Source organism: Balaenoptera physalus (genome assembly GCF_965194825.1).
Source record: "Balaenoptera physalus genome assembly, chromosome: 13".
NCBI lineage: Eukaryota > Metazoa > Chordata > Mammalia > Artiodactyla > Balaenopteridae > Balaenoptera > Balaenoptera physalus.
Window position 1 is genome coordinate 24,947,018 of NC_138892.1, and position 13,107 is coordinate 24,960,124.

The 13,107-nt window shown below is 34.2% G+C and overlaps 1 protein-coding gene across 1 annotated transcript in view; it reads right to left on the bottom strand.

The window, feature by feature from the left end:
- CFAP54 (cilia and flagella associated protein 54) overlaps window positions 1-13,107 on the bottom strand; it is a 311,690-nt gene that overhangs the window by 211,119 nt on the left and 87,464 nt on the right. Inside the window, 3 exon segments of the mRNA XM_082419565.1 lie at window positions 3,852-4,037; window positions 4,299-4,391; window positions 8,109-8,285. Of these exon segments, the coding sequence (XP_082275691.1) occupies window positions 3,852-4,037; window positions 4,299-4,391; window positions 8,109-8,285 (456 nt within the window).

The following is a 13,107-nucleotide window of genomic DNA, read 5'->3' on the forward strand; positions in this document are numbered from 1 at the left end:
ATTTGATTTAGTAGTTCAATAATCCAGCAGTATGTGGCATTTGGTCTTGTATTCATTTTACAGATAGGGAAATTGAGACCAAGCAATTTGCCTAAAATCCTAAAATCCTGCTCACAGATTTCTAATTGTCTATATTTTATATCACATTATCTAGCCATTCCCAACTTAAAAGGGAATAATAAAAAGAAATGAGCCTATAAAGAGGTGGAAATTGGATAGTATCTGTAGAAAATATATAATTCATAAAAGTTCCTCAAAAATTTTCCAGATAGCCTAAACTAGTTTTCTACATTAACGAAAAATCTAGTAAAGATTCACCTGACTTTATTATTGTTTATAGAAAAATGTTTAGTAAAAGTACAACCTAAAACCCCAAACCAAGTTAATCATAGGCATTTAGTGAAGTAACTCCATATTTTACTATACAATTTTTATAACATTTTTTAAAAAATAGAATTATCCTGAAACTAAAAACTAGCCACTCTCATGAAAAATTGTAATTTTTCATTGCAATTCCAAAAGAAAGGTACCTTTTCCTGATAAAACTTGAAAGCGTAAACTCAAATTTTAAATTAAGGAGGAAATTTTATGAGGAAATTCTGCTTTAGCCACTTAACATTATGAGAGAGAATGCTCATAAACTGTCATAAATGAACTACAGTACTGCAAATATAGTATCAGTAAAGAAACACAGGTCATTACTTTATGACACTTCTCATTATCCTAGCAGTATAGCTTGGACTTCCTTTTATTAACTTTCAATGAAAGTTCTGCCAAATAAAGCGCAAGAGTCAAACCACTCCCTGGAGAAAAATTAGACCTTGATGAAATATTCGGTCCCTCACTTTGAAATAACTCCATCACTGCAAATTAGGAAATATATTAGATTCCAAAGAAATCAAAACATCAGAAAACCATGAGCCAATATGACATGCTAAACCAATGCCAGACAAATCCTAGCAATTCTCTCAATTAAATTTTCTTTGAAAAATATGATAATATAAAATTCCAGTAAGACCTTAGCTTATAATACTAATCAACTATTAAGAGGAAAAACCAGCACAATAGAAATGTGATAAAATTTAGAAGAGCCATCAGCTCTACAGCCAACCATAAACTTAAAATTACAGGCTTGAGACTTAGGTCAACGAGTCATTTTTTCTAGAATCGCATTCACTGGTGACATGTTTTAAGTCAGGCAATCATTTCAGCAAAAAATGTCAATTCATGAGTATATCTATAATTAAGAACAACAATAATATTCATTAAGCGCCTACTGTGTTGTAAGTGTTACAGTTAAACATTTGACATGCATAATTCCATTTAATACTCATAATAGTTCTGGGAGGTAACTACTATTATTATTCCACTTCACAGATGAAGGTTACTTGCCCAATGTCACACGGCTAACGTGAGGACCTGAAACTTAAACTCAGGTCTGTCTGTCTCTATGAACCCAGAAACTTCACTTTTATAAACTGATACTAAGAAAACAATCATGGATGCAGGTAAAGATGCTCAGCATCACTAATTATTAGAGAAACAGAAGTCAAAACTACAATGAGGTATCATCTCACACTGGGCAGAATGGCCATTATCAAAAAGTCTATAAATAAATTCTGGAGAGGATGTGGAGAAAATGGAACCCTCTTGCACTGTTGGTGGGAATGTAAATTGGTACAGCCACTATGGGAACCGGAAGGAAGTCCCTTAAAAAGTAAAACTAGAACTACCATATGATGCAACAATCCCACTCCTGGGCATATATCCGGAGAAAACTATAATTCAAAAAGGTACATGCACCCCAATGTTCATTGCAGCACTATTTACAATAGCCAGGACATGGAGACAACCCAAGTGCCCATCAACAGATGATTGGTTTAATGTGCTATATAAATACATACACACACACACACATGCACACACAATGGAATATTACTCAGCCATAAAAAAAGAATAAAATATTACTATTTGCAGCAACATGGATGGACCTAGAGATTATCATACTAAGTGAAGTAAGTCAGAAAGACAAATACCATATGATATCACTTATATGTAGAATCTAAAATATGACACAAATGACCTTATCTACAAAACAGAAACAGACTCACAGACATAGAAAACAAACTTACGGTTACCATAGGGGAAAGGGAGGAGGAAAGGGATAAATTAGGAGTATGGGATTAACAGATACAGACTACTATACATAAAATAAATAATCATCAAGTATTTACTGTATGGCACAGGGAACTATATTCAATATCTTATGATAACTTACAATGGAAAATAATCTGAAAAAAATACATACATATAGGGCTTCCCTGGTGGCGCAGTGGTTGAGAATCTGCCTGCCAATGCAGGGCACACGGGTTCGAGCCCTGGTCTGGGAAGATCCCACGTGCCGCGGAGCAACTAGGCCCGTGAGCCACAATTACTGAGCCTGCGCGTCTGGAGCCTGTGCTCCGCAACAAGAGAGGCCGTGATAGTGAGAGGCCCGCGCACCGCGATGAAGAGTGGCCCCCACTTGCCGCAACTAGAGAAAGCCCTCGCACAGAAATGAAGACCCAACACAGCCATAAATAAATATAAACAAATAAATAATTAATTTTAAAAAAATACATACATATATATATAATTGAATCATGTTGCTGCACACATGAAACGAACACAATATTGTAAAACAACTGATATATATATTTTTATTGAAGTATGGTTGATTTACAATGTTGTGTTAGATTCTGGTGTACAGCAACATGATTCAGTTATACATATATATATATATACATATACTTTTTCATATTCTTTTCCATTATGGTTTATTACAGGATATTGAATATAGTTCCCTGTGCTATACAGTAGAAATTTATTGTTTATCTATTTTACATACAGTAGTTTGTATCTGTTAATCCCAAACTCCTAATTTATCCTTCCTCCACCCCCTTTCCCCTTTGGTAACCACAAGTTTGTTTTCTATGTTTGCGAGTCTGTTTCTGTCTCATAAACAAGTTCATTTGTGTCATATTTTAGATTCCACACATAAGTGATATCATATGGTATCTGTCTTTCTCTTTCTGACTTACTTAAGTATGATAATCTCTAGGTCCATCCGTGTTGCTGCAAATGGCATTATTTCATTCTTTTTTATGTTTGAGTAGTATTCCATTGTGTATACATACACTACACTATGATATATTTTTAAGATGCAATACCATGCAGATGTTAAAAATTATGTTTTGAAAGAATACTTAATGGAATGGAAAAAAGTCAATTATGTATTAAATGAAAATATCAGATGTAAAATAATATGTACACTATGACTAAAATTATATATTATACATAAATTCACATACATATGTGTATATACGTCTACATACATATTGTGTGTAGACATATATATTTGTGTATGTATACACACACACACAGAGAAAAGGACGTCTCTGGATCAGGGCTGCTCAACCTTCGCACTGTTGACATTTTGGACCGGATAACACTTTGTTGGGGGAGGGGGTGCTGCCCTTTCCATTGTAGGGTGCTTATCAGCATCCCTGACCTCTACCCTCTAGATGCCAGCAGCACTCCTCTAGATTGTGACTACCAAAAATGTCTCCAGACATTGACATATATGTCCCACCCCGGGGGCCAAAATTGCTTCAGGTTAAGAACTGCTACTCTGGATGATAGGAAAACAGATAACATTTATTTCCAAAATTTCTAAAATCAATGTGTGTCGCATTTAAAATCCAGGAAAAAAGTGTTATTGTAAAAAGCATTCTGTTTTTTCATCAGAAATTACTTAGTAACTGCTTAACGGGAAAAAACAGAGGAAAAAAATTAGAAGAAATCTCTTCTACCTGTGTCAATAACATCCGAGCAGTGACAGCAGAAAGAGGTGGGTAAACCAGAATTGGTTTAGTCGTCTCCCCAATAGCATCACCAATAAGCTTTCCATCAGAACAATAAGCAGCAATTGCAAAGATGTACTTTTCATTGGTTTCTAAACCTTTTACTTCAAAAACGCTTTTGCCATCAGCCGGTATCTATTAACAAAAACATATTTCAAGTTATGCATGGAAAATTAAATGGGTCTTTAAAGATATAAAAGTGACCTCTTTATGTTAAGGGAAAAAAAAACCTTTTTCATTTATTGTTGGATTTTAGTTATGACTCAAGATGAAATTAGACAAATTCACTGAAATAGTGACTACATAAAGGAAAAAAATGAACAACACTCAATTGTCATTAATGAGACTTTTGGTAAGATTTCCTGACATTCAGAGGTTTTTTTTAATTCGACGTACCGCTTCTCCTGAGTTTGGGAGATGATTATTGTTTAGTCTTACTTTTCCATAGCTCCCTTCTGCTTTGCAACCCAAAATGCAGTACCAGGAGACCTGCCACGGAGAGAGATGAGCCCGTCATCCATAGTCTGTTTAACAAAGCACTCAATTTCTTTTATCATGATGTGGCAAAAGGAATACTTTTCTATATAAAAATATAACTATTCAAGTTTTAAAACATGAAACCTAAGTTTATAAAAATACTTAGATTTACTCTTTAAAAAAAGACAAATACAGTTTACCTGGGACCACCAAGACTAAAATATTATTCATTATTAATTATTTTTAACTACTATTAAGTGAGCAGTTCCTATGTGTTAAGCATTGTTAGGAAATTTACATACACTTTCTCATATTTGAAACATCCCTATGAGATAGGATTTCTATTGCCATTTTGCTTTACAAAAGATGGAGACGCAGAGACGTTCAATAACCTGCCCAAGATCAGACAGTGGCAGGGAGTGACTCCAAAGATGACATCATCTTGATGAAAAAAAGACCTACTCTGAAATGATTTTCATATTTTATTTAATAATATGGGACAAAAAGCAGGTAGTAAAAAAAGCAAGATACTGAACTGTAGTATTTTAAATAAAATGTAAAAATACATATGAAAAAGCCTGGAAGAAAATGTTCCTTAATAAGAGTAGCAGAGTTCAGATGATAAAACGGTAAGATTACGGATAATTTTTTTTCTCTAGTTTATAAATTTTCTGAAACATGATATTCTTTTGACAATTCTTAAATACAGATGTAAATCAAAAGCAAAATGCAAATTACACAGAAACAATCAAACTTAAACTTGATTAAATGGTTAGACAATGGTCTTTTTGCCAAGATGTCAAAATAATGGAGATTCCTCATGGTAATGCACTAGTCTCAGTGTAGGGGGTAAGGGAGAGAGTTGATACCTAGGGAAAAGCATTATTAGGAGCCATACTGCCCAGGGATTAGTGATGGAAGGGTTGTCATCACTGTAGCATTCCCTTTTCCCAAAGGCTCCACCTCACAACATCTCAACTCCTAAAATGGAAAATAAAGTAAATGTAATTGTCTCTAAGAAGCAACTGCCTCTTACAGCTTAGCCCGCTATTTCTTCCTCTGGGTCAATGGAAAAATCCTCATTGTATCTTGTCTGCACAAGTAGTTCTCAACTCTGACTATGCACAAGAATCATTTTTTAAAATACAGTTTGTACAGAATCAACCATTTTTAAAAATTACATATACCTAAGCCTGCCTAGTCTCAACGAATAAGACTGTCTGGTACAAATAGCTGAACTTTTGTGTTTCCAAAGAAAATTTCTCAGGTGATTAAAGAGCATTAGGAAAGGCAGAACTTCGAGGACAAAGAGAATGTTGAAGGAACTTGGAAGCTGGAGGTAGGTCAGGAGAAAAAACTCAGCTGAATCTCAGAAAAATTTAGAAACTACCTTTCCTTGATTTTTCATGCAAAAAGAGTACCATGGGGCAGGGAGGGGGAAGGCAGAAAGATGGTGTTTTATGACTTAGATCAGCGGTCCCCACCCTTTTTGGCACCAGGGACTGGTTTTGTGGAAGACAATTTTTCCATGGACCGGGGTGGGGTGGGGCGGGGGTGGCAGTGTGGTGATGGTACCGGCGGTAATGCAAGCGACGGGGAGCGACAGATGAAGCTTCACTCGCTCGCCACTCACCTCCTGCTGTGCGGCCCGGTTCCCAACAGGCCGTGGACCGGTACCAGTCCGTGGCCCGGGGGTTGCGGACCCCTGACTTAGATCATTATTGCTCTAAGTTAAGCTCTACATACAAACCAGAATTTGAAGGGTTAATTTTCTCTAAAAGCATTTTTACAAGTAGGCTTTATATTTCTATTCTGTTCCACAGATGAAAACATCTTAGTTTGTGAAACTATTAGAAGACTGTGTCCTTAGAGTCTGTGTAAGAGAAACGACACCATCGACAAACCACCACTAACTTTGGAAGTAAAAGTTTATAAATAACACTAGCATTTTCAACCATTAAAACAGATGTTAATGCAACAAATGCCTTAACAAGAGGTTTTGATAAAACAAAAGATGGCTGAAATCTCAAACTAGAAAATGTATTTAAGTCCATAGCACCATCTAGTGCTATGGAGTGGGTAACAGAAGGTATAATTTCCAGGAGCACACAACGTTACCAACACATAATATACATCGACTTCACATCATGTGCTGAGTGACAAGTCCTACAAGTACAGGTCAAGTATGGGATGTTTATGTCTTCCTATTAATAAGCATTATGAAATAAACTAGTTACTAATTTGAGATACATAAAAAATAAGAACCTGGTTAAATAAATCAAAACATTCAAGTAAAAACAAACAAAAACTCTTGGCAAATCATCCAGTCTTAGTTCTGTACTGAATTTCCAAAGTCAGTGATCCTTATTCTTAAACAGATCCCCAAAATCCAAAGTTGAATTTTAAAACTACTAGCAACTGCAATAATGCATTTATTATAGCACAGTTAGGATGAATGTTGCTTCTATTCCTCCAGTTATAAGGCATTATGAAGGTGGTATTACTTCTCACTGATGTCCACCTCCCATTAGTCTGAAGCTTCTCAAAATATGGAACCATGCTTTATTTGTGTTTATTTTTATACGTTACCTCACATAGAGCTTAACAGATAGCAGATACTCAATAATGCTCATTGGACAGAATTTATGAAAAAAAAATCATCAGATAATATAATCACAGTGTATAACCTCATTAACTGATTTTAGCTAACTTTACTACATATGTTTAATACAAGGGATGGAAGGACATCGGTTAATATGCCAAAAATATGATATAATGTCTCACTTAATTTTCACAGAAGAAACATTTTACAAATGAAAAGATAACAAAAGCAAATATTTTAAAAACCCTCAGAAAGTATATTTAGATTTCGTAAGGTCATACTGCTGGGGTAGAGCTAGAATTTTAAATCTGTATTTGTCTGACTTCAAAGCCCATGCCCTTTCCACTATATCAAGACGATGTATTTAAGTTCAAGCAGAACATCCTAAGAATAATCAAAGAAAAAACTTTTTGTTTTTTCTACAACACCAAAGAGCATGTGTTCATCACCCAAAAGAGGAAAATGTAATATTTAAAATATAAATTAGGTAGAACCAAATGCTTATGAGGAAACTAAATCTCAAATAACAGTCCCATTTAGGCTAAGTTCCAAGGCACTGGGGCTGGGAGAAAGAGCTTCAATAAATACATAAAGAGTTATGACTTATAATGTGGTTGGAATTATCATTTGTTTGCATTAAAAGAATCCCCATTTACACAGAAGAACTTTCCGAAGAGTTTCTAAATTCACCACCCCCAAATTTTCTTATCTTCATCATTGGCTCTCAGAGTAACTTCTATCCCCTTCAAATGCCTGATTCCGTTTCAAGGAAACCTTCTCGAAGTTGAGCACACTAGGATGTCAGCATATGACTGTGTCATGGTGAGGAAGATACTTCGAAATGTTTCTCTCTCATTTCTCCTTACTATATATCTGGGTGTAGCAATACAGGAGTAAGCTTCTTATAGCAAAGCTATAAGGAGCCAAAAGGGAAACAGCATAAAGGCAAAAGGGTCATGAAGAAACTATGGATAGTTAAGACACTAGAATACTAATCCCAGTGTTCAGTGTTTATATTAATAAATAAGATTATTCAAGCCCTAAAGGCAATAAAAGTATCCATCATTATAGTCACAAAGGTACTTACGTTGCTTTCCGTGAGGTAAAGATCATAATACACAACATACCTTAACATCAGAAATAAATGGAGCAGGTTTTAACGTCACAGAACAATGAGTTCGGGCGAGCAGGATGGGTGGAGGAGGGACTCCGCTTTTCTTTCTTTTGGCAACTTCCACACATTTCTGATATGAATACAGTACACTTTGTTCTGCTTCGGTCTTCTCAATTAAAGAATATGCTTCCTATAATAAAGTGTGAAAATAGGAAAACACATTTCAAGAGCTTGAACTTCATTGTATTTGGAGAATTCTGGTGATGTTAAACATTATCTTGACGTATGTATTTTTTGAGGCTCAGTGGTATACATATTTCAAGTACTGAATGATTTTCCAGAAGTAAAAAATAGCTACTAAATAAGGCCAAGTAAAAAATAGCTATTAAGGCAATGACATTATATTTATATGTCTAACATGTTTATCATTATTATCATACATTAATATATTTCATTTTCAAATCAAACCCTCTGAATATCTGCCATCATATTTCATTGTCCTTAAAATTTTCATAACAAAATTATCTGCATTGATACTTATAAACTATACATCTACACTCAATGCAACTTGAAATGTGACTCTCAAGTAATGACTATTGGTATATGTGGTTTATAAAATTATTTAAAACCAAATTACTGATAGTTTCTTACTATCAGCAAAAACAAATAAAATATACAAAAGTACTTATTCTATAAACCTAAAGGAAAGGCAATCACCTTTTTAAAAGGTTACACATTTAGTGATATCACATGAAACGAAAAAACATAAAAATCAGAAAATCTAAATAATATTTCAAAATAAATATAGTAAGGCTAACTATAACACCAATAATAATATATGTAAATTAGTTAAACTCCTCTTTTACATAAAATTAAAAAGCAAAGACTCTAATTGAGCTCTAAAGCCAAAACCCAAGTAAAGATTAAAATTGAATGATAGAAAATAGAATAGCCTTTCCAACAAACAGTGCTGGGACAATTAGACATCCACCTGCAAAAGAAGAAAGTGAGACCCATACATCACATTATATACAAATAGTTAACTCAAAATGAATCATAGACCCAAATGTAAGAGCTAAAATTATAAAATTCTTAGATGAAAATATAGGAGTAAATTTCTTCACAGCCTTGAGTTAAACAATGGTTTCTTAGATATGACACCAAAAGCACACCAACAAAAGAAAAAGTAGGTAAATTGAAATTCATCAAAATTAAAAACTTCAAATGATACCATCAAAAAAATAAAGACAACTGACAGAATGGGACAAAATATTTGCAAATCATATATCTGATAAAGGACGTGTATTCAGAATATATAAAGAACCGTTACAAATCAATAATAAAAAGACAACCCCATTAAAAAATGAACAAGGGGTTTGAATAGACATTTCTCCAAAGAAGATATACAAATGGCCAGTGAGCACATGAAAAGATGCACAGCATCCCTGGTCACTGGAGATGAAAATACAAAAACTGACTCAAGAAGAAAAACCTGAACACAGGAATAATGATGAAAGAAACTGGGAAAGATATCCCAAAAAACTATTTCCTGCAAGCGTCAGTCTCAACTGATATTATTTTTAAAAATATTTTAATCTCAATGAACTGATTAATTCCTATGCCATTTTTAAAATTTCTAACTACAGAGAAAGCTCCTCAAAGAATATTCTAAAATTATTATAGCTTTGATAACAAAACCTGAAAAAATGACTGCACTTAAAAACATAGAGCAATCTCCTTACAAATATAAATGTAAACATCCTAAATAAAATACTAATACATTGATCTAACAATATGTTAAAGGAATAATGTACTGTAATTATACTGTCTCTCTCCCAGGAATAAAAGGATGATTTAATATTAGGAAGTCTAAGGATATAATTTAATTTATCCATAAATCAAATGAGAAAAATATGATTACAGGCTCAATGGCCAAAAAGATATTTGAACAGTTTTTAAGATTCATTATTAATTAAAAAAAAAAAAGAAATCGAAAGAGAAGTCAAAAAGTATCATAAGACTAATGAAAATGAAAACACAACATATTAAAATTTATAGAATGCAGCAAAAGTAGTTCTAAGAGGGAAGTTTTTAGTGAAAATGTCCACCTTAAGAACAAAGAAAGATAGCAAATAAACAATCTAACTTCACACCTCAAGGAATGAGAAGAACAAAAAACCTAAGTCCAAAGTTAGTAGAAGGAATAACAAAGATCAGAGGGGAAATAGAGACCATAAAGACAATAGAAAAGCTCAACTAAAATAAAACCTTGTTTTTTATAAAGGCAAACAAAACTGACAAACTTTTAGCTAGACTAATAAAAAAATAGAGATGACTCATATGGATAAAATCAGAAAGAGGAGACATTACAACTGATACCACAGAAATACAAAGGATCATAAGAGACTACTGTGAACAATTATATGCCAACAATTGAATAACCTAGAAGAAATGGATAAATTCCTAGAAACATACAACTTACCAACAGTGAAATATCATAAAGCAACAAAATACGAACAGACCAGTAACAAGTAAGAAAATGAATAAGTAATCAAAAACCTCCCAATAAAGAAAAGTCCAGGACCAGTTGGGTTCAGTGCCAAATTCTGCCAGAAATTTAAATTAACGCCAATCTTTCTCAAACTATTCCAAAAAACTGAAGAGAAGGGGACACTTAAAACTGATTAAGCACTGTTCTTGGTGGCAAGGACAGTGCTTTATCTCTTTGGGCTCAATAAATATGTTTTGACTGAAAGACATAAGAAATTATAAAAGAGGAGGATGATCTTTACTATAACTCATTTTAAGACATCATATCTAAAACGTTCTGATTGGGTCTTGACCAATTTTAACTTTAGACCCCCTAATTCAGATCCCATGGTCCAATTTGAAATAGATTAATAAACGTATTAAAGTTTTAAGTGAAAGGTAACAAGAGAAAAGTCTAAGACCAAGTCCTTGATTTAGGTAAATCAGATAAATTTTCTAATAGAACTCAAGGTAGACCTAATGCTAGTTAGAAATTAAAATCCTAACTTAGTGAGGTAAATCACTGAGCTGCTAATAAAATTCCACTTATAAGAAAGTGATTAGTATACTAATTCAAAAAGATATATGCACTCCCATGTTCACTGCAACATCATTTATAACCTAAATGTGCACCACTGGAGGAATGGATAGAGAAAATGTGAGATGGATGGATAAATAACGGAATTTTATTCAGCCATTAAAAAAATGAAATCTTGCCATTTGCAACAACATGGATGGACCTTGAGGGCATTATGATAAGTGAAATAAGCTAGACAGAGAAAGATAAACACCATATGATCTCACGTATATATGGAATCCAACCAAAAAACAAAAACAAAAACCAAGCTCACAGATGCAGAGAACAGATTGGTGGTTGCCAAAGGTAGGGGGGTTGGGGGTGGGCAAAATGGGTGAAGAGGGTCAAAAATAAACTCCCAGTTATAAAATAAATAAGTCATGGGGATATAATGCACAGCATGGTGAATATAGTTAATGCTGTATTGCAGATGTGAAAGTTGCTAAAAGTGTAGATCTTAAAAGTTCTCATCACAAGAAAAAATGTGTAACTGTATGGTGACAATTACATAAGTTAATAATATATTATTAATACATAGTAACATAAATTAATAAGACTTGTGGTGACCATTTAGCAATATATATTAAAATGGAATTATGACGTTGTACACCTGAAACTAATACAATGTTGTCTATTATACCTCATTTAAAGAAAAGAAAGTGATTAGGGGTTTTTTAAAGGGGGTTCCTCAAGTAGAAGGAGGAAATATCACCAGAAAAGAAGACCCAAAAAATCAAGATAGAAAAATTTGCATGAAACCAGCTCTACTTAATTGTGAAAGAGAAAGTATTATCAATATGCATGTGACTTGCCTATCCATGGCCAACATGTTGCCTAATATGTCTAACAAAACATACTGTTTTGTTTGTTTTATATCTTTATTGGAGTATAATTGCTTTACAACGTTGTATTAGTTTCTGCTGTATAACAAAGTGAATCAGCTATATGTATACGTATATCCCCATATCCCCTCCCTCTTGAGCCTCCTTCCCACCCTCCCTATCCCACCTCTCAATCATCGAGCTGATCTCCCTGTGCTATGCAGCAGCTCCCCACTAGCTATCTGTTTTACATTTGGCAGTGCATATATGTCAATGCTACCCTCTCACTTTGTCCCAGCTTACCCTCCCAACTCCCCGTGTCCTCAAGTCCATTCTCTACATGTGTCTTTATTCCTGTCCTGCCCCTAGGTTCACTGGTACCGTTTTTTTAGATTCCATATATGTGCGTTAGCATACGGTACTTGTTTTTCTCTTTCTGACTTACTTCACTCTGTATGACAGTCTCTAGGTCCATCCACCTCACTACAAATAATTTCTTTTCTTTTTATGGCTGAATAATATTCCATTGTATATATGTACCACATCTTCTTTATCCATTCATCTGCTGATGGACATTTAGGTTGTTTCCATGTCCTGGCTATTGTAAATAGTGCTGCAATGAACATTGTGGTACATGACTCTTTTTGAATTATGGTTTTCTCAGGGTATATGCCCAGTAGTGGGATGGCTGGGTCATATGGTAGTTCTATTTTTAGTGTTTTAAAGAACCTCCATACTGTTCTCCATAGTGGCTGTATCAATTTACATTCCCACCAACAGTGCAGGAGGCTTCCCTTTTCTCCACTCCCTCTCCAGCATTTATTGTTTGTAGATTTTTTGATGATGGCCATTCTGACTGATGTGAGGTGATACCTCATTGTGGTTTTGATTTGCATTTCTCTAACGATTAGTGATGTTGAGCATCTTTCCATGTGTTTGTTGGCAATCTGTATGTCTGCTTTAGAGAAATGTCTATTTAGATCTTCTGCCCAATTTTGGATTGGGTTGTTTGTTTTATTGATATTGAGCTGCATGAGCTGCTTGTATACTTTGGAGATTAATCCTTGGTCAGTTGCTTACCATAT